At 44.0% G+C, this 25,974-nt stretch overlaps 1 protein-coding gene across 2 annotated transcripts; it reads right to left on the minus strand.

The window, feature by feature from the left end:
* Positions 1-314: 314 nt before the first annotated feature.
* MKRN1 (makorin ring finger protein 1) lies at positions 315-24,672 on the minus strand. Of its 2 annotated transcripts, none has more exons than XM_077266682.1 (8): positions 24,471-24,672; positions 18,527-18,655; positions 18,219-18,421; positions 16,150-16,373; positions 15,831-16,045; positions 14,285-14,395; positions 2,525-2,666; positions 315-805 (listed from the first exon to the last, which is right to left on the minus strand). In XM_077266682.1, the coding sequence occupies exons 1-8, from the start codon at positions 24,593-24,595 to the stop codon at positions 599-601; spliced, it is 1,356 nt and encodes a 451-aa protein (XP_077122797.1). In that variant the 5' UTR covers positions 24,596-24,672; the 3' UTR covers positions 315-598. The 2 variants fall into 2 exon arrangements, with proteins under 2 accessions (XP_077122797.1, XP_077122798.1); XM_077266683.1 differs by having other exon boundaries at positions 18,318-18,421; positions 24,471-24,648.
* Between the last annotated feature and the right edge of the window lie 1,302 nt (positions 24,673-25,974).

Consider the following 25,974-nt stretch of genomic DNA (forward strand, 5'->3'; position numbering starts at 1 on the left):
TCAGTAAGTAAATCATATGGAACAGATTGATACCACTGTGACGTGGGATCTGACTACACGGGGTGTATTTGTAGTCTATAACCATAGTAACACATGACATTTTTAAAAAAAGCGACTAAGCAAGTTTTACGCTGATGTAGAGGGGATATCAGAGAGGGGGCCGATAATCTTATTGCCATCTTATGGTGACTTGGAAGAAGAGGAAGAAAAAGAAAAAAAAAAAAAATCACTTGCAACTCTAATGGATCGGCGCCCTCTACTGGTGCAGCGCTAGGGAGCCTACCTGGGAGGTACAAAATCCATATAAACCACAGTCTGCGCATGGTTCTATATTTTATACTTTTGTGCATTATTTGTTTTTTTATTCATTTAATTTTTTTTTTTCTTTTATACCTTGAAACAGAGAAACAAACACTCTGGGGGAGGAAAAAGGAGAAGGGGGGAAAAAAAGACAGACATTAGGATAAAAATTATTACAACAGCACCTGGAATTGATAGGCCTGCCTAGGAGAAACACAGGCACTGCCACAACACCACAGGAAATAGCTACTGTCTGGCGCTGCCCAGACAGTCCAAACTCCTTTATTTTTGACTGGCGCTATAGGTCCAGGTCATAAAAATCGTCCAGATCCTCATGGAACAAGTCCCACTCGTCCTCCGAGTCTGTTAGGTCTTCGTCGGCGCCCGCTGCCAACAGCATTAGGAGCATTTCCCCCAGTTCAAAGGTCATTACTTCTTCGTCGTCGTCAAAAGGGTCGCTGCCGTCACGCTCCTCGAAGTCCCAAAACCGGTTCCTACGCTGGGCCTAGAAATAAGGAGATATTAAAAAATAAAAAAGTTATGTGAATCTGGAGTATTATAATCATCCTGTACAACTCCATTGTAACAAGTGAGGAGGTCACTGCCTCCTACAAGATCAGAACACTCTTCCTCCCATTGAAAACTGGTTATTGATTGTGTTTCTTTTCCATCTTTCTCAAAATTAACTCCATACTTGATCAACACGGTCACATGGATTTACAGGACTGGTTATGACTACAAGATGAGTTGGGGGTCCGGCTATTAGGATGCCCAGAAATTACTTAATATCTGTAGCTGCGGTGAGTTTATAGGATGCTGCAGGAGTCAGAAATCACAGTCACCTAAATTAAAAAGGAGCTCCCTGGGTCAGACCCCCTACTGATCTAGTAGATATGACCCATTCCTTCCATAGGTGATAATTAACCTTAACCCCTTCACCCCCGGAGCTTTTGTCGGTTTTGAGTTTTCGTTTTTCGCTCCCCTCCTTCCCAGAGCCATAACTTTATTATTTTGCCGTCAATATGGCCATGTGAGGGCTTGTTTTTTGCGGGACAAGTTGCACTTTTGAACGACCATTGGTTTTAGCAAGTCGTGTACTACAAAATGGGAAAAAAAAATTTAAGTGCGGTGAAGTTGCAAAAAAAAGTGCAGTCCCACACTTTTTTGGGCTTTCTTGCTAGGTTCACTAAATGCTAAACTGACCTGCCATTATTTGTGCAATTTTCCGTAGCGTCTCCATTTTTTGTGATCTGGGGTTAGGTGAGGGCTTATTTTTTGCGCACCGAGCTGACATTTTTAATGACACCATTTTGGTGCAGATACGTTGGTTTGATCGCCCGTTATTGCACTTTAATGTAATGTCGCGGCGACAAAAAAAAAAAAAAAATCGTAATTCTGGCGTTTCAATTTTTTTTTTTCTCGCTACGACCTTTAGCGATCACGTTCATTTTTTTTTGACAGATCAGGCGATTCTGAATGCGGCGATACCAAATGTGTAGGTTTGATTTTTTTTTATTGTTTTATTTTGAATGGGGCGAAAGGGGGGTGATTTTTTTTTTTTTTTTTTTTAACTTTTGCCATGCTTCAATAGCCTTTATGGGAGACTAGAAGCTGGCATAGCCCGATCGGCTCTGCTACATAGGAGCGATCGTCAGATCGCCTCTATGTAGCAGAATTACTGCATTGCTATGAACGTAGTCCCACAGGGTGGCGCTCATAGCAATCCAGCATCAACAACCACAGAGGTCTCAAGGAGACCTCTGGTTGTTATGCCAACGCATCGCTGACCCCCGATCACGCAACGGGGGTCGGCGATGCGCTCATTTCGGTCCCGATGGCCAGAAGCGCTAGTTAAATGCCGCTGTCAGCGTTTTGACCGCAGCATTCAACTAGTTAATATCGGCAGGTGGATCACGATTCTACCAGCCGCCATTGCGGGTACATGTCAGCTGTTCAAAACAGCTCACATGTCCCGGCTTTGATGGGGCTCACCACCGGAGCCCACATCAAAGCAGGGGATCTGACCTCAGACGTACTATCCCTTCCGATGTCAGAAAAAGGTTAATCGGGTTTAGGTTATTATATCCAGCACCAAATCTCCGCTCCATTGAGATGGAATCTGAGCTGCACTACCAGACAACCTATAGACAGGTGAGGCACAATTTAAATTTTTTTTTCTGGAACATGTATTCACTCCTAAAAGGGAAGAGCTGTGAACACTTACCCGGTATCTACTAGTCATCCCTCCTTTTTGTCGAGGCTGTGGTTCTTCTATACGACCATCGGGGTACGCGTGTTTGTAGAAACAGTTGCCGCCGAATGGACAAGTGCCACGTCCCTCATCAAAATACCGACAAGATTTGTTGCTGGAGAAGAAACAGAATCATTTACAGAGTCCCCATTAAAAGGGTTTTTTGTCTAGTCCTAGGACATGTAGTCTTAAAAAAAAAAAAAAAAAGTCTGACCCCAAGAACCCCTATACAGGCCAACTGAACACCAGAAACAAGTAGTATATGGCTTCAGGGGTGCAGTTTACAGAGGAAGAAAACCTATTATATTTTATGTATTTCATCTGGAAAGGTAGGCAGCGATTAAAAAAAATAAATAAATAAAAATATATAATAATAATATTATTATTATTCAAAGATGATATAAAATGGGAACAAAAAAGTATGATATATACAATTATGTAAAATAAAAACAAATAAAAGAAGTACGAAAACTGAAATTGCAGGAATGGCTCTTATCTTTATGGAGAGAAGCGCTCCGATTAGGAAAATGAAACCCTCACAGCAAATTAGGTCTTCCACAATGAACAATGAAGCCAACCCAAATTCTGCTTTTTAGATCAAGGGATGCCCATACACTTCTGTCACGGATCCCACTCCATGGTGTCACTAATTTGTCACGTACTCGCTCTCAGTACATGACTTGGGTTGTGCCTGCAAGGGTAAATCTATCTCCCCTCTCAGTCCAGCATTCAACTTCTGTCCTATGCTGTAACGGGAGCATAAATCACACACCGACCCAGGCCGCACACCCCGCCAACTCTCACCGAATACACAGGTGATGAGTCCCGGAAATATTACTAATAATGTCTACCACTCATAAGGCTCACACACCTTAGGCTATGGATTCGTTAGAACATTCAAGGTTCAACTTGTTAAAGTTTTATACTTTAATACAAAAAGGTTCAGTGCTTGCAATAAAGAAAAAGGTATAAAAATATAATAAAAAGACATACAACACAGTATAAAGTAAACAGGAGAAAACTTACAGGAATCACCTAACTTTGTAGTCTGCTTCTGCTCCCTAAGGGGGGGGGGGGGTTGAATATTGAGTTGGTGGAACACATCAGCTTCCCACGGCTGCCCTCACATGTATACAGGCCTGATTTATAGCTTTACTCTTGCGGTCAGATTTCTAGACCAGCCCCTCTGGTTAAGGGGTTAAAAAAGCAGGTTAAAAAAATTGCTTGTTTTTGATTGGACCGCAGCCAAAGCAAAAAAAAAATAAAAATGCGGATTTCCTGAAGAAAACCGGAAATTTTCTGCAAGAAATCCGCATTTTTTTTTTTTGCTTTGCGGTTTTTTTTTTTAAGCATTTTGCAAGCGAAATTAGCTTGCAGAATGCTAAAGTTTTCCAAGCGATCTGTAGCATCGCTTGGAAAACTGACTGACAGGTTGGTCACACTTGTCAAACATACTGTTTGACCAGTGTGACCAACTTTTTAATATAGATGCTGCCTATGCAGCATCAATAGTAAAAGATAGAATGTTTAAAAAATATAAAAAAAATGGTTATACTCACCTGCAGACAGCCGATCTCCTCAGCTGCATCCGTTCCTATAGATGGTGTGTGTGCAGGACCTTCGATGACGTCGCTGTCACGTGAGCGGTCACTCAACCAATCACAAGACCACGACGTCATCGCAGGTCCTTCACACACACCATCTATAGGAACGGAAGCGGCAGCATGCACAGCTGAGAGGCGGGAAGACTCCGGGGCCATCGAAGTTGAGTATATCACTATTTTTTATTTTAATTCTTTTTTTTTTTTTTACCAATTATATGGTGCCCAGTGCGTGGAGGAGAGTCTCCTCTCCTTCACCCTGGGTACCAACCGCACATGATCTGCTTACTTCCCGCATGGTGTGCACAGCCCCGTGCGGGAAGTAAGCAGATCAATGCACTCCTAGGTGTGCGGAATCCCCGCAAATTTAACTAACATGTTGCTTTTTTTCCCCCACGATGTGATTTTTTCGCGGAAAAAAATGCAAAATTTGCACAAGAAATGCGGAATACACTGTAAATATGAGGCATATGTAAGCGGTTTTTTTTTCGCGGTTTTATCACGTTTTTATAGCGAAAAACACTGAACGTGTGCACATGGCCTAAAAGTTGTCAGATAGCATCAGGCTAATTGAAATCTCTCTTCCAAAGATCTAGGAGCTGTCAAATCTTTCCTAGCATGACCCCCAAGGGAGAGTGGAGACAGTCTGCCTTCTCAAGATATGCATGATGTGACCTTTGTGAGGCCTGCAGTTTCAGGACAGATGTTCAACTACTGCTAGTTACACATATAACCCTAGACATACGTCACTACACACATATAGATATATACATATTTCACCACAACTTCCCCTTGATGAGCTCATGTGGGGGCTGATTGTGGGATGTGCTTAATCTGTTAGAATTTTAATAGATTCCTTACTTTCAGGATATCTTAGCCCTAAGGCCGGCGTCACACTGGCGAGTTTTACGGACGTAAGAGCGCAGAAACTACGTCCGTAAAACTCGCATAACATACGGCACAATTATTCTCAATGGGGCTGCTCCTATTAGCCGTATATTACGGTTCAGTATTATACGGCTTTCTACGGCCGTACAAAATCGCAGCATGCTGCGTTTGTCAGCGTACTGCGCAAAAAAAATCGCCAATGAAAGTCTATGGGGGCGTGAAAAATACGGATTCCACACTGACCAGCAGTGTGACTTGCGAGAAATACGCAGCGGTGTTAGTGAAAAGTCGGTAATTCAATTGCCGGCTTTTAATTTCTCCTGCACAAACCCGACAGGATATGAGACATGGTTTACATACAGTAAACCATCTCATATCCCCTTTTTTTTTGCATATTCCACATTACTAATGTTAGTAGTGTGTATGTGCAAAATTTCAGCGCTGTAGCTGCTGAAATAAAGGGTTAAATGGCGGAAAAAATTGGCGTGGGCTCCCGCGCAATTTTCTCCGCCAGAATGGTAAAGCCAGTGACTGAGGGCAGATATTAATAGCCAGGAGAGGGTCCATGGTTATTGGCCCCCCCGTGGCTAAAAACATCTGCCCCCAGCCACCCCAGAAAAGGCACATCTGGAAGATGCGCCTATTCTGGCACTTGGCCACTCTCTTCCCACTCCCTGTAGCGGTGGGATATGGGGTAATGAAGGGTTAATGCCACCTTGCTATTGGAAGGTGACATTAAGCCAGATTAATAATGGAGAGGCGTCAATTATGACACCTATCCATTATTAATCCAATTGTAGGAAAGGGTTAAAAAACACACACACACATGATTTAAAAGTATTTTAATGAAATAAACACAGCAGTTGTTGTAATAATTTATTGTACTCTCAGTCCATCAGGAACACCCTCGCTTGGAAAAATAATAAACGCACAAGATACATACCTTCTGCTGTCAGATCAGGTCCCACGAAGTAATCCATCTGAAGGGGTTAACTAATATTACAGGCAGAGCTGCGATAATCCACTCGCTCTGCCTGTAATCCCCGGGTGCTGAAAGGAAAGCAGTGATCTATACTTACATTCAGTTGCGGTGATGCGCCCCTGCTGGATGTTCTCATGAACTGCAGCCTGGGAACTTTTTCCCACGCTACAGGTCATATGAGGACATCCACCAGGGGGCGCATCACCGCGAATGAATGAAATGTAGGTCAATGACCTACATTTCCTTCAGTCGCGGTGATGCGCCCCCTGGTGGATGTCCTCATATGACCTGTAGCGTGGGAAAAAGTTCCCAGGCTGCAGTTCATGAGAACATCCAGCAGGGGCGCATCACCGCAACTGAATGTAAGTATAGATCACTGCTTTCCTTTCAGCACCCGGGGATTACAGGTACGAGCGAGCGGTTTATCGCAGCTCTGCCTGTAATATTAGTTAACCCCTTCAGATGGATTACTTCGTGGGACCTGATCTGACAGCAGAAGGTATGTATCTTGTGCGTTTATTATTTTTCCAAGCGAGGGTGTTCCTGATGGACTGAGAGAACAATAAATTATTACAACAACCGCTGTGTTTTTTTCATTAAAATACTTTTAAATCATGTGTGTGTGTGTTTTTTAACCCTTTCCTACAATTGGATTAATAATGGATAGGTGTCATAATTGACGCCTCTCCTTTATTAATCTGGCTTAATGTCACCTTACAATAGCAAGGTGGCATTAACCCTTCATTACCCCATATCCCACCGCTACAGGGAGTGGGAAGAGAGTGGCCAAGTGCCAGAATAGGCGCATCTTCCAGATGTGCCTTTTCTGGGGTGGCTGGGGGCAGATGTTTTTAGCCACGGGGGGGCCAATAACCAAGGACCCTCTCCTGGCTATTAATATCTGCCCTCAGTCACTGGCTTTACCATTCTGGCGGAGAAAATTGCGCGGGAGCCCACGCCAATTTTTTCCGCCATTTAACCCTTTATTTCAGCAGCTACAGCGCTGAAATTTTGCACATACACACTACTAACATTAGTAGTGTGGAATATGCAAAAAAAATGGGGATATGAGATGGTTTACTGTATGTAAACCATGTCTCATATCCTGTCGGGTTTGTGCAGGAGAAATGAGAAGCCGGCAATTGAATTACCGGCTTTTAACACATATCGCGCTGAATGAAATCTAAATACAGAATATATATATATGTGTCTCAATGACATATATATATATATATATATATATATATATATATATATACTGTATATATGTTTTCCCGAACATTTGAGCACATAAATCCATTAGATGTCGGTTTTGCAAGCCTGCGCGAAAATCTCGCAGTACGGATGCCATACAGATTACATACAGAGGATGCCATGCGCAAAATACGCTGACACACCCTGACTACGGATCACTATTTTGGGAACATTTCACCGTATTTCGGCCGTATTACGGCCGTAAAATACGGACCGTATTGTCTTACGCCGAGTGTGACGCCGGCCTAAAGGTCCCAGGCAGTAGATATTGTCATCATGCTTTTTATCACTATTTTACCTTTATATAGAATAAACATGATCTAGACTAGCGTCATCTATCAGACTAATATTAAGTTGAAGGAGTTCTGCCAGCCTTAACCCCTTAACGACCGCCGATACGCCTTTTAACGGCGGCCGCTAAGGGTACTTAAACCACAGCGCCGTTAATTAACGGCGCTGTGGAAAAAGTGAATAGCGCCCCCCAGAGTCGGATTTTCTCTGGGGTCTCGGTTGCCGAGGGTAGCCGAGACCCCAGAGAACATGATTCGGGGGGTTTTTACCGACCCCCGATCGCCGGTAATTAACCGTTTACCGGCGGTCGCAACAAAAAAAAAAAAAAACGCGATTTGCCGTTTAATTTCTCTGTCCTCCGATGTGATCGCACATCGGAGGACAGAGAAATGTGGTCCCCGATGGCCCCCAATAGCCCCCCAATACTTACCTACCTCCCCCGGTGCTCCTCGTGTCTCCCCATGAGCGCCGCCATCTTTTTTCGCGCAGTGCGCCCGCCGCCCGGCACCCGGATGTTCTTTGGGGTCTCGGCTGCCGGGGGTAGCCGAGACCCCAAAGAACATGATCGGGGTCGATTTGCACCGACCCCTGCTTTGCGATCGCCGGTAATTAACAGTTTACCGGCGACCGCAAAAAAAAAAAAAAAAAAGCGATCAGTTATTTCTCTGTCCTCTGATGTGATCGCACATCAGAGGACAGAGAAATAGGGGGATTCGGGGACCCTATCATACTCACCCGGGGTCCCTGGGTCCTCTTCTGTCTTCTCCTGCCAGCCGGCTTTTTCATCATGGCGGGCGCATGCGCAGTGCGCCCGCCATCTGCTGCCATCTGCCGGCCGGCAGGAGAAGACAAGTTGGGGCTAAAATTAGGGTTAGGGTTAGAGTTAGGGTTAGGGTTAGAGTTAGGGTTGGGGTTAAATTTAGGGTTAGGGCTAGGGTTAGGGTTAGGCTACTTTCACACTAGCGTTTTTTGGCTTCCGTCGCAATGCGTCGTTGGAGAAAAAACGCATCCTGCAAAAGTGCTTGCAGGATGCGTTTTTTCTCCATTGGCTTGCATTAGCGACGCATTGCGACGGATTGCCACATGTCGCATCCGTCGTGCGACGGATGCGTCGTGCTTCGGCGGACCGTCGACAAAAAAAACTACATGTAACTTTTTTGTGCGACGTGTCCCACATATTTCAGTGCCACGTATTTAAGTGACACGTGCCACGTATCAAAGTGCCACGTGCCACATATTTCAGTGCCACGTATCAAAGTGCCACGTATCAAAGTGCCACGTATCAAAGTGCCACGTGCCACATATTTCAGTGCCACGTGCCACGTATCAAAGTGCCACGTGCCACGTATCAAAGTGCCACGTGCCACATCTTTCAGTGCCACGTGCCACGTATTTAAGAGACACGTGCCACGTATCAAAGTGCCACGTATCAAAGTGCCACGTGCCACGTATCAAAGTGCCACGTGCCACGTATCAAAGTGCCACGTGCCACGTATCAAAGTGCCACGTGCCACGTATTTAAGAGACACGTGCCACGTATCAAAGTGCCACGTGCCACATATTTCAGTGCCACGTATTTAAGTGACACGTGCCACGTATCAAAGTGCCACGTATTTCAGTGCCACGTATTTAAGAGACACGTGCCACGTATCAAAGTGCCACGTGCCACGTATCAAAGTGCCACGTGCCACATCTTTCAGTGCCACGTGCCACGTATTTAAGAGACACGTGCCACGTATCAAAGTGCCACGTGCCACATATTTCAGTGCCACGTATTTAAGTGACACGTGCCACGTATCAAAGTGCCACGTATCACGTATTTCAGTGCCACGTATTTAAGTGACACGTATCACGTATAAGTGCCACGTGTCACGTATTTAATTGCCACATATTTAAGTGCCACGTATCAAGATTTTCCATGGAGAACAGACACATCCAGAGATATGTCTGCTCTCCACGGCTGCAGCAACACACTGACAGGAGCCATAGTTCCTGTCGGTGTGTCACTGCGCATGCGCGAGCGAGTTTACCGGCGGTCATTGACCCCGGCACTCTCGCTTAACGGCAGTGCTGCGTGGGAAAATTCAACGCAGCTGTACTGCTGTTAACCGAGACGCCGGAGTCATTGAACTCCGGAACAGTACGCGATACACTGCTAGGAGCTTCGCTCCTGGCAGTGTATCGCCGGAGAGCAGCCGATCGGCGTGGGACACTCGTTTTATGGATTCTGCGGACAGGGAGTATGAATTTGGTTTATTATTTTTGGATTTTTTCCTGGAGGATCGAGGGCTTCGCCTACAAGTGTGCTGTTGGTGAGTATATACTCTGTGTTATATGTTGTATGTACTGTGTGTCATGTATGTGTATTGTGTGTAGGTGTTTTGTGTAACTTTACAATTGTGCTAAGTCGCCGGACACAGGGACAACTCTCCCATCCTAATACCGGATGGGAGTAGTAGTCCCATACGGCGACTTAGCACAATGGTGGCACTAGCGTCGCATGGGGACACACACACACACGCACACACACAGAAGGACTCCATGCTGCTTCACTGGGGGGCGGGGGCTTCCCTCTTCCTGTCCGACGTCACGTCCGGTCCTGGGTGTCAACCCCTCCGTACAAAGACGCCGACACCCAGGACAAAGGCGCTGTGTGTGGAAGGTAATATGGGGCCCTAGGGGGATACGCAGACACGCCGCTGCGTAAAGAATTGACATGTCAATTCTTTTTACGCCGGCGTGTTTGCAGACAAAAGCGCCGCGTTTTTTTGCGGTGTGTCTGAACGGCAAAGTGAATTTCTCATTCACTTTGCCGGCAGACGAAAATGACATTGCGCATTTTTGAAAAGCGCCCACAAAATAGCGCTCAAAAATGCGCTATGTCTGAAAGTAGCCTAAGGCTTCTTTCACACTTGCGTCGGTACGGGGCGGTCGCAATGCGTCGGCCCGATGTACCGACGCACGTTGTGAAAATTGTGCACAACGTGGGCAGCGGATGCAGTTTTTCAACGCATCCGCTGCCCAGTCTATGTCCTGGGGAGGAGGGGGCAGAGTTACGGCCACGCATCCGCGGAAATGGCGGACGCGACGTACAAAAAAAAGGTTACATTGAACTTTTTTTGTGACGACGGGGGCTAAAGTTATGGTTAGGGCTGGGGCTAAAGTTAGGGTTGGGGCTAAAGTTAGGGTTAGAGTTGGGATTAGGGTTAGGGTTTGGATTAGGGTTGGGATTAGGGTTGGGATTAGGGTTAGGGGTGTGTTGGATTTAGGGTTTTGATTAGGGTTATGGTTGAGATTAGGGCTGTTTTGGGGTTAGGGTTGTGATTATCGTTAGGGTTGTGATTAGGATTATGGATCGGGTTGAGATTAGGGTTAGGGCTGTGTTGGGGTTAGGGTTGGAGTTAGAATTGGGGGGTTTCCACTGTTTAGGTACATCAGGGGGTCTCCAAACACGACAGCCAATTTTGCGCTAAAAAAGTCAAATGGTACTCCCTCCCTTCTGAGCTCTGCCGTGCGCCCAAACAGTGGTTTACCCCCACATATGGGGCATCAGCGTACTCGGGATAAATTGGACAACAACTTTTGGGGTCCAATTTCTCCTGTTACCCTTGTGAAAATAAAAACTTGGGGGCTAAAAATCTTTTTTGTTGGAAAAAAATATATTTTTTTATTTTCACTACTCTGCATTATAAATTTCTGTGAAGCACTTGAGCTTTCAAAGTTCTCACCACATATCTAGATAAGTTCCTTAGGGGGTCTAGTTTCCCAAATTTGGTCACTTGTGGGGGTTTCTACTGTTTAGGTACATTAGGGGTCTGCAAACGCAACATAACGCCCGCAGACAATTCTATCAAAGTCTGCATTGCAAAATGGCGCTCCTTCCCTTCCGAGCTCTGCCGTGCGCCCAAACAGTGGTTTACCCCCACATATGGGGTACCAGCATACTCAGGACAAATTGGACAACAACTTTTGGGGTCCAATTTCTCTTGTTACCCTTGTGAAAATAAAAACTTGGGGGCTAAAAAATCTTTATTGTTAAAAAATATATATTTTTTATTTTCACGACTCTGCATTATAAACTTTTGTGATGCACTTGGGCATTCAAAGTTCTCACTACACATCTAGATAAGTTCCATGGGGGGTCTAGTTTCCAAAATGGGGTCACTTTTGGGGGGTTTCTGCTGTTTAGGCACATCAGGGGCTCTCCAAACGCGACATGGCGTCCGATCTCAATTCCAGTCAATTTTGCATTGAAAAGTCAAATGGCGCTCCTTTGCTTCCGAGCTCAGCCATGCGCCCAAACAGTGGTTTACCCCCACATATGGGGTGTCGGCGTACTCAAGACAAATTGTACAACAGCTTCTGGGGTCCATTTTCTCCTGTTACCCTTGGTAAAATAAAAATTTGGAGGCAAAAAGATCATTTTTGTAGAAAAAATGCGATTTTTTTATTTTCACGGCTCTACGTTATAAACTTCTGTGAAGCACCTGGGGGTTTAAAGTGCTCACCACACATCTAGATAAGTTCCTTAAGGGGTCTAGTTTCCAAAATGGTGTCATATGTGGGGGGTCTCTACTGTTTAGGCACATCAGCGGCTCTCCAAACGTGACATGGCGTCCGATCTCAATTCCAGCCAATTCTACATTGAAAAAGTAAAACGACACTCCTTCTCTTCCAAGCTCTGCGGTGCGCCCAAACAGTGGTTTACCCCCATATATGGGGTATCGACGTACTCAGGAGAAATTGCACAACAACTTTTGTGGTCTAATTTCTCCTGTTACCCTTGTGAAAATAAGAATTTGTGGGCGAAAAAATCATTTTTGTGAAAACAAATGCGATTTTTTATTTTCACGGCTCTACGTTATAAACTTCTGTGAAGCACTTGGGGGTTCAAAGTGCTCACCACACATCTAGATAAGTTCCTTGGGGGGTCTAGTTTCCAAAATGGTGTCACTTGTGGGGGGTTTCCACTGTTTAGGCACATTAGGGGCTCTCCAAACGCGACATGGCGTCCGATCTCAATTCCAGCCAATTCTGCATTGAAACAGTCAAACGGTGCTCCTTCACTTCCAAGCTCTGCGGTGCGCCCAAACAGTGGTTTACCTCCACATATGGGGTATCGGCGTACTCAGGAAAAATTGCACAACAAAATTTGTGGTTAAATTTCTGTTTTTACACTTGTGAAAATTAAAAAAAATGGTTCTGAAGTAAAATGTTTGCAAAAAAAAGTAAAATGTTCATTTTTTTCTTCCACATTGTTTTAGTTCCTGTGAAGTACGTAAAGGGTTAATAAACTTCTTGAATGTGGTTTTGAGCAGCTTGAGGGGTGCAGTTTTTAGAATGGTGTCACACTTGGTTATTTTCTATCATATAGACCCCTCAAAATCACTTCAAAGGTGATGTGGTCCCTAAAAAAAACATGGTGTTGTAAAAATGAGAAATTGCTGGTCAACTTTTAACCCTTATAACTCCCTAACAAAAAAAAAAAATTGTTTCCAAAATTGTGCTGATGTAAAGTAGACATGTGAGAAATGTTATTTATTAACTATTTTTTGTGACATATCTCTCTGATTTAAGGGCATAAAAATACAAAGTTTGAAAATTGCAAAATTTTAAAAATTTTCGCCATATTTCCATTTTTTTCATAAATAATCGCAAGTAATATCGAAGAAATGTTACCACTAACTTGAAGTACAACATGTCACGAAAAAACAATCTCAGAATCAGCGGGATCCGATAAAGCGTTCCAGAGTTATAACCTCATAAAGTGACACTGGTCAGAATTGTAAAAATTGGCTCGGTCATTAAGTACCAAATTGGCTCTGTCACTAAGGGGTTAAGGTGATGTGACTGAATAAAATAATAATAATAATAGTCTTTTAATTTTATATAGCGCTAACATATTACGCAGCGCTTTACAGTTTGCACACATTATCATCACTGTCCCCGATAGGGAATTTAGATTGTGAGCCCCATCAGTATGTCTTTGGAATGTGGGAGGAAACCAGAGTACCCGGAGGAAACCCACGCAAACACAGAGAGAACATACAAACTCTTTACAGATGTTGTCCAAGGTAGGATTAGAACCCAGGACTCCAGCGCTGCAAGGCTGCAGTGCTAACCACTGCGCCACCGTGCTGCCCATAGTGTGTGAATACATTATGTTTGTTACTTCGCTGCAATGATGTAAATGTATCTCCCATAATTATCAGATGAGTGCAAACCCAAAATATTCAATCAGTGACCACTGGCACCTATATGGCTACAAAGATCCTTTCAACAGAGGTAGATCTATGGTTCGGAAGTGTATTTTCCCGCCTCCAAGTAAACAAATGTTACTTTGTTTTCTTCCTGGCAAATCTTCCTGCTGTAATTATCTGGTCACTGCAGGGGGCCCCTGCTTCAATGGAAGTGTCAGATCTCTTAATTAGTTTTTTCTTCAGTTGTAATTAGTTTCTCTCACTTCCCCATGTGTTCAATGTGAGGGTGATATGTCCCCTCCTCTTGATTTAAATGTTTCCCTATGACTGAATATATGGGACTGGCAGCATTTCTTTGCACAGAGAATAGCTGGGAGCGCCTTGGCAGCACTAAAGGGCAACTCTGGCTCCTTTTATTCTCAGGGTTGGAGAGATTCAGAGGTTAGACCCAACATGATTTATGAAGTCAAGGCATAACATAGCAATATAACATTATGTAGCAATCTGCAGACACTACCTCATGGCCTCTTTGTACTTCAGGATCATCTTCTGCTTGTCCTCTTTCTCCTCCACCCAGTATTCGCTTGGAATGATGAAATTTGACGTGATGCGGCATTCAGGACACGATCTGTGAACATGCAAAACAGGATAATGTCAGTAATTACTCATATTACTGTAAATCTAAAGCCATTAGTCTGCACAAATGGGACCCTGACCGGTCAGATTGTGTCATAGGTCAGATTGTGTCATAGGTTTACAGGCTGCAAGATTTAAAAGGGACTATTCCAGCCCCCGTCACCCGAGGTGGCAGGATCTCCCCATGTGCGGCTGGATTAATAGGACAGGTCAGGTTAATGCGATTGCTTGTTCTTAATGGCGGACCCAAATTATTTTGGCGGAAGTTTCCATCCTAATCAGCTTTTCTTGACAAGTCACATTAGGTTGTAAATTGATCTGAGCAGATTCTTCAGTGGATCTTACGAATGTCTAAAAGCAGTGTTAGTAATGGTGAAGCTGAAGTTATGTGTTCCTGCAGATCAGTGACTAAATTTATACTGTGGAAGTAAAAAAAAAAAAAAAAAAATTAAATATTTCTATAGAAAATAAATTGGTCCACCGGGATTAGTCTTAAAACTGATCGGATATGCAGCACTGACTAAACGCAGGTCAGAAACTGACCAGCCCCGTATACTTGTAACGAGTGAATATAGATGTGTAGCCATTGCAGGACTGCCTTAAAGAGAGTTGTTTGGCCTTGGCTTACAGTCTGCCGTCACGCAATGTGCCTGCAGATTGAATCTTCACAGCATGCAAACTGAGGATTCTCTGGTGCTGGGAGAAGGCAAGCATGCAATCGCAAATATGCAACTTGCATACATGTGGTCATGTGCCGACTAGACGTGTACAGCCTTGCTCAAGTCTAGTAAGAATGTGTCCGGAAGTATGCAATTCGCATACGTGCAATCACATGACCATTCACTTCCGATGCTAGAACTGAAGAATCCTCATAGTGCCGGGCAACCAAACAGTGTCAGATTATACATGTCCATGATTAATAAGACATAGGCTACTTTCACACTAGCGTTAACTGCATTACGTCGAAAATGCGTCGTTTTGCCGAAAAAACGCATCCTGCAAAAGTGCTTGCAGGATGCGTTTTTTCTGCATTGACTAACATTAGCGACGCATTTGCGACGCAATGACACGTCGCAACCGTCGTGCGACGGATGCGCCGTGCTGTTGCGGACCGTCGGGAGCAAAAAACGTTACATGTAACGTTTTTTTGCTCCCGACGGTCCGCTTTTTCCGACCGCGCATGCGCGGCCTGAACTCCACCCCCACCTCCCTGCACTTCACAATGGGGCAGCGGATGCGCTGGAAAAATGTATCCGCTGCCCCCGTTGTGCGGCGGGGACAACGCTAGCGTCGGGGACCTCGGCCCGACGCACGGCGACAGGCCGAGCCCGACGCTAGTGTGAAAGAAGCCTAAGCCAACAGGACAAAGGCAGCTTCTAGTCTAGTCAGTCAATCAATCTCCAGCCATATAAGTAATGCACCCTCACTTAATGATCTTGCTCTCGAACTGCTTGGCGCTCCTCCACCGGCGGATGCACTTGAGGCAGTAGGAGTGACTGCAGTTGGACAGGATACCGAAACGTCTCTCGCTTGGGTTCGTTTTCTCGTAAACCACCTCCATGCAAATCCCGCACACGATGTCTTTACTGCGCTGGATGGCAAATGACAGTTCCATGTCCTTCTCGTGAGCTTCAATGCAAGACTAAAAAGGGAGAAAAAAAAAAAAATGAAACATATCAAGTCTTATCCATTTGTTTTTGCTGGAGACTTCCATACGCCTGGACTAAACACGATCAGCTTCTTTACCTTAATATGTTGAGACCTTTGTGCCGTGTCCGTTGGATGAAGCACCTGTAGCCCGCACATATCACACGGGTCTCCATGCAGATACACGCAGTTTTCCCCATAGCGACACTCCCCCACTGTGGCGTATGGACAAAGCTGCTTCTTCAGCTCCGGGTCGGCTGGTTGCTCTTTGTTCTCCTCTTGCGGTGCAGTTTCCTGAGTGTCAGTGTCCGGGCCGGACGGTGCTGCAGGTAAAACATACAATCAGCTAGATCTCACTAGAGCCCTCAAACTAAACCTGATCTTAATAGTCAGCAAAATTTGTCGATTTCAACCATCCATTGGTCAGCAATTCTACATGATCAGTTGTGTCCGACAATTAAGTTTGCGATACATAGGCAGAAACAGGACGGTCCATCTAATGATTTGGCCTATAGTAGCCTAAAAAGGTCCCTAAACATCATGTCATGTAACACGAGGAACAAAACAGGATGAATAATCTGAATGGCCAGGCCCACATTCCTCACATTTTTTTTTTCTATTTCAGCTCACTTCACTCTGAGAGGATCAATTCTCAAAGAGGAGGACAAGAAAAGTAAAAAATAAAAATCAAAACAAGTCACCAGAATGTGTTATATCCTACTTATGAGTGTTTAGTGCCTTTAAGAGACCCCAAGATGAAGCCTGTATCTTAATAAGCTCAGCAATGATGGGGGAGGGGTAACTATGGCACTGAGACACCAGGGAAAGGAATGCCGAGTCCATGGTCTCCTCCCTGGGGGATTCACATACCCAGGGATAGACATGGTCCCACCTCCTCACTGTTCCCTGGAGGACTCGCTCTGACTACATGTAAATACTTTCGATGAGTAAAGTTACAGCTTCTACCTCTGGTTATCTAAAAACTTCTATAGCCAGATTTAAAAAAAAGGGACGAGAAATGGGGCTCTAGAGGATCACAGTAGGTTTGTGTGCTATACATGGATAGTTTTGTTTTTATTTTTTATTTTTCATACACCCCATTAAAAAACCAAACACACATTGATGTGTATTGACACTGTGTAATATTTTATTTCCCCAAAGTTGGCGCGGCTAGAAAACCCAAATACCTTCTGCCAAGTTTCCTCACAGATTACAAGAGATCACTTTTTAGGGTTACTATAATCCTTTTTAAAAGTAATTCATATGACTACGAAATGCCACCACTCTGGTGAAGGTGTGACTAGAGTGGAGCGAATTTTTCAAAGTTTGGTTCCGATTATGATCGGTGGCGAATATTGCTTTTGCAATATTCGCCGAACGTCATTGCAGTCAACGGGAGGAGAAATGAACAAATATGTTCGGAACCAAACATAAATTTGGCAAGAATAGGATACCAATATGGCAAATTCAGATTCGGCGACCAATTCCGAACATATTCGCTCAACTCTCGGTGTTTCCTGGCTAGAGGTCACACCTAAAGAGACGCAGGACTGCCACCATTCAGTTATCAGGATTGATGGGATTCCCAGAGAAACCCTTAATGATCATACAGTTAAAGAGGTTTCCTTTTTGACAGAAGTGGTCCCCAGTTACTTTTATTAATGTAAAACCACGACAGACAGCACTAGAATGCCCCCGGTCCAGTGATTCTCCAGTCTGCCTTCAGTGTGCATCACCTCCGAAGCCGATCACTGATCAGTGCACATTACTCTACATTGGCACAGGAGGTGTCGTCAACGTAGAGTCACCACTTTTGTGAAAACCCTGTTTACGGCAATTCCTAGTGATATGCCATCATGTTATAACATTTGAGGATTTGCTGCAAACTCAAGGAGGAATCCATTGCTGTATCCCAGTAAGCTATTAACAAGGTATGATTCCTTATGGTCCATCCTCCCTTCCCTGCGCTCATCTGATTGGGTGCTAAGCTTCTTCATGGATCCATAATACTCTTAAGGGACCCAGGTGATAAATTCGAAAAGGTTTATCACATGTAGATGTGCTATTTCTTACATTTCCTCTTGGTCTGAGCTATCCCAATAAATTAAAAACAACTAATCGGGTTAAATAATATAAAAAAAAAAAAAAGTTCCCTCCCCAGCAATTACCCCGTCCACAGTAGAGTTGCCCCGGCACAAACTCCACGGCATTGACCCAGTCTTCAGCTTGGGAGACCCCAGCTGCCACCTCGCTAGCTGCCTTCTTACTGTTAATGTTGCTGCTGGTTTCCGGGAGGGACTCGTGTTGACTACTCCTCGCCCCAGAGGCGTCACCGATTATTTCTTGCTTTAGTGGTTTTGAGTGTTCATACCTAAAACAAATAGGAGAAGAGAATATAGAACAGGCGTGAGAAAGATTTAATCTCAGTTTTTATCGCTGACGAGGACAGAAGCGCGCTGTCAGCAGTGTCCCCCACCTGCAGTGGTCTCCGTAAGCGCAGCACCCGCGTTGATAGTATCTGCAGATCATAGTTGAGTGGCTGGTGGACAGATCGTGGGAATAGCGGCAGTTGTTTCCTTCTTTGCAGACTCCGTGTATGAAATATCTGCAAGGACAAGTCCAATAACAGACAATAAGATAACAAACGTATCACATAGGCCTTTAAAAAGTACTTGTCAATTGCCATAAAAAAAAAAAAAAAAAAAAAAAATAATACATATTTAACCTGGTGTAAATTTATTTTTCGGTCCTGTGCCTCTCCATCACCCAGATGTAGCCTGCTCTTCCCTGTATATAAATTAAGTTGGTTTTTTTTTGGAGTGGTCCTCAATTCTTCTCTGCAGATGTCTTCTTGAGGACTACACCCACTTGGCTAACAAGACTAAATTGATCTACAGGGAAGGAAATTTGCCATATCCTAGGAATGAAGAGGTGCAGGAAGAAAAAGAAAGACATAGCTGGATTACTTTACACCAGCTAACTTTTTTTTTTTCAATTTCTTCATGTTGGGAGACAGGTCATCTTTACGACTGTCATATTGAGAAGTATATAATTTTAGAGCACAATCAATTCCAGGGTGCTGCACATGAGAGAGGATTACATTACATACAAGATAGATAGAAATACAGGGAACAAACTAACAATGATAGATAGGTACTGAACGGAGAGGGCCCTACCATTAATTCTACAGGATAGTGGGGAAGGTAGATTAAGGGGTTGCGGCAGCTTTGGTGGTGGTGAGGTAGCATTGGGGTCATTGCAGGCTGTAAGCTTTCGAGTTCCATATTAAAGTTCAAAAACTGGCAGAATCGGACGTGTTGGGAGCACAGAATTCCAGAGTAGAGTATGGGGGATGATTGGGGGAAGTCTTGGAGGCGATTTGGTGAGGAACATATACGGTAAGTAGGGAGCAGAGAAGGAGGTCGAGAGGACCGGAGATTATGTGTTGGATGGTAAAGGGAGATTAGTTCAGAGATACATGTAGGGGACAGATTATAGACGGCTTTGTAGGTCAGTGTTAACATTGGGGAATTGGAAGACCGTGAAGGGATTTGCAGAAGGGACAAGAGGAGGAATTGCGAGGCAAGAGGTGGATTAGTAAGACAGCAGAGTCAAGGACTGACTGGTATGATGCAATAGTGTTAGCAAGAAGGACACAAAGGATACTGCAATAGTTGGGGTGGGAGAAGATGAGGGCATGCACTAACATTTTAGTAGATTAATGGTTGCGTAAAGAACAGCTTCTGGAAATATATTTGAGTTGGGGGCGGCAAGAGGTGGAAAGAGCTTGGATATAGGGTTTGAAGGACAAAGCAAAGTCAAGAATTACGCCAAGGCATCATACTTGCAGTACAGGAGAAAGCACGACATCATTTATTGTGATGATTGATCAAGTAGGGCAGTTATGCGAGATGGAGGAAAGATGATTAGCTCGGTTTTGTCCACATTGAGCTTTATGAAGCACGATGAGAAGGAGGATATGGCTGACAGACCCTCTGGGATTCTGGACAGCAGAGAAGTAACGTGTGGGCCAGAGAGGTATATCTGAGCATCAGTAGCATTTCGATGGTCTTGAAACCATGGGATTTTATGATTGGCCCAAGGCCAAAAAAGGTACAGATTGTAGGGGGTCCCAGAAAAGAGCCTTGAGGGACACCAACAGAGGGCAAAATGTGGAGCTAGTGTGGGAGTGGAAGACACTATGTGCAGTTGGAAAAGTATGACAAGATCCAGGAAAGGGTAAGGTCTGTGACACCAAGGTAAGAGGATTTCTAGTAGCAGTGGTCAACTGTGTCAAAGTAAATAGTTAGTAATTTTGGTCAGGGCAGTTTTGGTGGCATGGTGGTGATGGAAGCCAGATTGTAGCACGTCAAAGAGTGAGTTAGATGAGAGATGGGAGGAAAGTTCAGCACGAACATGCTATTCAAGGAGTTTGGAGGTGAACGGGTGCAGCAATATGGGGTGATAACTGGGCATAGAGTCGTGGGATGGTTTCTTCAGAGTAGATGTAATTGTGGCATGTTTGAAAGCCGAAGGAAAGGTACCAAAAGTTAGTGATAGGTTGAAAAATTGGGTTAGGACAGGGCTGAGCGTGGTGGGGAGGTGGTAGAATGGGGTAAAGTGGTGAGGTATGATTTGAAGGTGAGATCAGCAAGATCTCCTTCAGTGATTGTGGGGAGGAAGGTTATGGAGGAGGGGCAATGGTCTTTTATACATACATACATACAGGTCAATGAAATTAACTTTTTTGGTCAAAATGGCCATGCGAGGGCTTGTTTTTTGCGAGACAGGTTGTATTTTTGAATGACACCATTGGTTTTAACATATCGTGTACTGGAAAATAGAAAACAAAATCCAAGTGAAACTGCAAAAAAGTGCAATCTCGCAGTTTTGCCTTTTTTTTTTTTTTTACCATGTCCACTAAATGCTAAAATTGACCTGCCGTTATGATTCTCCAGGTCAATACGAGTTCATAGACACCAAACATGTATAGGTTCTTTTTTTTATGTAAGTGGCGACAAAAAAAAAATTCCAAAGTTTGTAGAAAAATAAATATTAAAAGCACCATTTTCCGATACCTGTAGAGTCTCAATTTTTTGTGGTCTCGGGTTGGGTGATTACTTATTTTTTTGCGTGCCGAGCTGACACTTTAAATGACACCATTTTAGTGCAGATATGATTTTTTTATCACCCGTTATTACACGCTAACATATGCCTCCCATTATTTTCAGTGTATTCCGCATTTTTTGTGCAAATGTAGCCTTTTTTTCCCGCGAAAAAAATCGCATCGCGGAAAAAAAAGCAACATGTTCATTAAAATGCGGAATTGCAGGGGATTCCGCACACCTAGGAGTGCATTGATCTGCTTACTTCCCGCACGGGGCTGTGCCCACCATGCGGGAAGTAAGCAGATTATGTGCGGTTGGTACCCAGGGTGGAGGAGAGGAGACTCTCCTCCACGGACTGGGCACCATATAATTGGTAAAAAAAAAAAGAATTAAAATAAAAAATAGTGCTATACTCACCTTCGATGTCTTCCCACCTCTCCACTGCACGCTGTCGCTTTGGTTCCTGTAGCTGGTGTGCGGTGAAGGACCTGCGATGACATCGCCGTCTTGTGATTGGTTGAGACCGGTCATGTGACCGCTCACGTGACCGCAACGTCATGGAAGGTCCTGCACGCACACACACCATCTATACGGAACGGACGCCGCTGAGGAGATCAGCTGTCTGCGGGTGAGTATAAGCATTTTTTTTATTTTTTTTTTATTATTTTTAAACATTCTATGCAAAAGCAGCATCTATAGTAAAAAGTTGGTCACACTTGTCAAGCGCTATGTTTGACAAGTGTGACCAACCTGTCAGTCAGTTTTCCAAGCGATGCTACAGATCGCTTGGAAAACTTTAGCATTCTGCGAGCTAATTACGCTTGCAGAATGCTAAAAAAAACACGAAAAGAAAACGCAAAAAAAAAAAAATGCGGATTTCTTGCAGAAAATTTCCGGTTTTCTTCAGGAAATTTCTGCAAGAAATCCGGACGTGTGCACATACCCTAAGGCTATGTGCACACGTTCAGGAATTCTTGCAGAAAATTCCTGAGGAAAACCTGAAATTTTCTGCAAGAAATCTGCTAGAAAACCGCATGCGTTTTTTGCGCGTTTTTTGCCGGACATTTCCCAATGCATTTTAAGTGGGAAATCCGCAAAAAAAACGCAAAATTAATGAACATGCTGCGTTTTTTACCGCGATGCGTTTTTACCGCGGAAAAAAACGCATCATGTGTACAAAAAGTGCAGAATTCATTAAAAATGATAGGATGCATAATATAAGCAGATTATTTGCGGTTTTATAGCGTTTTTATAGGGAAAAAACCGCGAATAATCTGCAACGTGTGAACACAGCCTTATGGCGACCGAACCTACCGATATTCGTTTTCTCGTCTGACAGTCTATTGTATACAGAAGCCCCTGACAGACCATATCACAGGAGATAAAGATTGGGCATGTCCGATTTCAGACTGCAGATCTATTTTATAAACCATAGCTAGAGTATGAGTACTCGTCAGAGAGCGCACTCCTGTGTACGTGGGCAGGGTGGAGGGAGATAATCATCTATTGCTTATACGGCCCCTTATGGGACATACTAAAGAGAAATAAACAGGAATAAATAAAAAGAATGAACACAATTTATTGATCCAAAGTTATGGAGATGTATAATAGGTTTCTTGGGCATCTTAGACCAGGAATGAACATGGAATATATGTAGACTATAGGGAAATCAGCACATTCCATATAAAACAGGTGTACCGTATTCTGCAGATCATAAGACGCACCCCAAGAGAAAAATAGGGGGAAAAAAAAAAACTTTAATAAAATGGTGGTGCTTGTTATAATCCATGCGTCTTATTGCTTACCGGGGGTGGTGGCTGCGGTGAAGTGGGGGTCCCAGGGTTGCTGTTGGAGGAGGCAACAGTGGAGCGTTGCTGCAGGCTGGGATGAGGGGGTGTTCGAATGTGCGGCGTGCCGCTATGGGTGTTCGGTGGTGTGCAGGCTTTGCTGACATTTTGTGAAATCTCAGAGCCCCGGCACTTACATGGTTTCTTATACGGTGGATTCTGGGAAAATGGCCGCCGGGGGCGGTGCATGCGCAGATGGAGATCTCAGCACCAAGATCTCAGGAGATGAGTTACAGAAAGTACAGGGAATATAATATATATGTTTATATAAAATGTTGGTGTCCATTCTCCCATTATCTACATATACTCTATTTCTAAGGCCGGGTGCACACGATTCGGAAGCAGCAGCACTTTGGACGCAGCACATGTTCACTACGTCCAAAGCATTGCCGTCTATTGAACGCATGTGAAACTGCATGTGTTCACTGAACCATGTGGATTCACTGCATTCAATACATTCTATGGGTGAAACTTCTCTTGCGGAGAACAATAGACATACTGCAGTCTGGAGAGACGTGCTGCATGCCCATCTCCACAGGTGAGCCGCTGGCATCTGGGACTAACAGTGGGCATGAGATTTCTTAAAATGCCATTCACTATGATGTAACATCTGGCTTCTGCGGGTTGGACGCTGCACAAGTAACAGCGTCCAACCTGCAGCACTTATTGATTGCACGTAACCTAAGATGCACAAGAAATCTAATATACCGCAATTTTTTAGACCAATAAAATTGTTAATTAGTTTTCTTCATTCATTTTAGTACACCCTGCCCTTTATATGCAAAAATCGAACAACAATATGTAGAAAACACATTTCCATTACAGACGCATCATATAAAACAAAGCCTAAGCAGATACAATACCTTGAACGCCTCTTAAAGCGACAGTACACCCACACAACCCAAATCCCATAAAATCGTCCCTCTTACATACAGATTATAAATCCCAACCTCATCTCGGGATTATCCAGACCAAATCCGGCAAAACTCCCTTCCCATTATTTTTTTTTTACATCCAGATAATACAAAAAGGGATAAAATATGAGACATTTGGACCCCACAAAGATTGTTCAGCCAATATCACATTACCTCAAGTTGCAGTTTTAACTTCCATACAATTTACCGGATTATCAGATGCCAGATCAGTGGAATTTCACTAATATAGGAGCATTACTGCCATTTCCCCCCCCCACCACCACCACCACCTAATTCCCCTTACTCATAGTCCTATATACATGTTGATTGCCCCCCAAAATAGACATAAGACCCCAAATCATCATCCATAATGGACCTCCTGACTTTAAAGTGACCAAAACACCTATGTCTTCCATAAGACCCCCCAGCCCTAAACATGAGGTGTGCCCGGGGCAAAGACCCCACTACACTTCGTCATGGAGGTGTCCTCACATAACCTACTGCCCCCACCTCCACTGAGCAGCCATCTTGCCCTCCCCGGCGTCACTGACCTGCAAGTCACCTGTCGTGTCCAACCACCCACGGGGGGATTGTCTGGGAACGCGGGGAGCGAGCTCTTCCCTGCTGCTGCGGCTGATGTGAGAGGAGCAGGCGCCGCCGCAGCTGCCTCCGCCATTCCTGTTTATCCCCCCTTTCCTTCACGACGCCGGAACTTCCGGGAACACTACTTCCGGTCGAGGGCGGAGCTTTAGGAATCTAAAACTTCCGGTTAGGAAAAAAAAAAATCAACAAAAACAAACCGGGAGCCAATTAGAAAAGGGCAGAGCTGGGCTGAAACACGCCTACTAATCTCTCACGTATTAGCCAATGGGAAGAGGGGATATAGCTAGCCACGCCCACGGCATTCTCCAGTGTCGTCGACTCGTTGTAATGACTACAGAATTGCCAACGGTTAACGGACGGCACATAGCGCCACAATACACACCTCAGTTTTTCGTTTTATCACACCCAGTGCGGTTTTTTTACTCCCTTTTTTCTCTTGTAGGACATTGTATTTTCTGCCTTTACCTCAGTGACAATTTTGGCGCTTTTTTTCCTTTCTATGAATAACAACGAGTTATTTTTTATTTTCATGAGGTAAAAAAAATGGACCTTGAACACGAAAAGTATTTTTTTATATATTTTAGTGAAGAGGAAGCGGATGTGGAGCAAAATAATTGTGTTTTGGGGCAGAAAATAATCAAAACTATCGTGTAACTTGCTCCCTTTTTGACATGGTTAATTTTCGTTTTTTCGCCTCCGTTTCTTCCTCCTCTTCTTCCGAGAGCCATGATTTTTTTCATTTTCTCCTCGAAGACTCAAAAATAGCTTCAAAATTACCGTGTGAACTTATTCCCTTCTTGATGCGACCAATTTTTGATTTTTTTCCTCCGTTTCTTCCCCGTCTTCCGAGAGCCATCATTTTTAATTTTCCCTCGCCATAGCTTCGAAAATCGCCTCAAAACTAATGTGTGAACTTATTCTCTTTCTGACTGAGTCCATTTTCATTTTTTGCTTCCATTTCATCTTCCCATTTTTCCAAGAGCCGTTATTTTTTTATTTTTCCCTCGACATAGCCTCGAAAATCCGTGTCAAGACTCTCGTTAACTTATGCCCCTCTTGTCTGTGTCCAGTTTTGTTTTACACCTCCGTTTTTTCCCCCCTTCTTTTAAGAGCCATATATTTTATTTCTCCCGCGACATAGCCTCGAAATTTCGCATCAAAACTGTCGTGTGAACTTCTTCCCTTCCTGATGGGGTCAGTTATTGCTTTCTCTCTTCCATTTCTTCCTCCCCTTTTTCTGAGAGCCATAACTTTTATTTTTCACTCAAAATTCCGAATCAAAAAAATCCTGTGAATGTCTTTTTTTCTTGACGGGGTGAGTTACCACTTTCTTCCATTTCTTCCTCCCCTTCTTCCGAGAGCCATAACTTTTATTTTTCCCTTGACATAGCCTCGAAATTCCGCATCAAAATTATCGTGTGAACTTCATCCCTTCTTGACGGGGTCAATTTT

Source organism: Ranitomeya variabilis, chromosome 5 (assembly GCF_051348905.1).
Source record: "Ranitomeya variabilis isolate aRanVar5 chromosome 5, aRanVar5.hap1, whole genome shotgun sequence".
Taxonomy (NCBI): Eukaryota; Metazoa; Chordata; class Amphibia; order Anura; family Dendrobatidae; genus Ranitomeya; species Ranitomeya variabilis.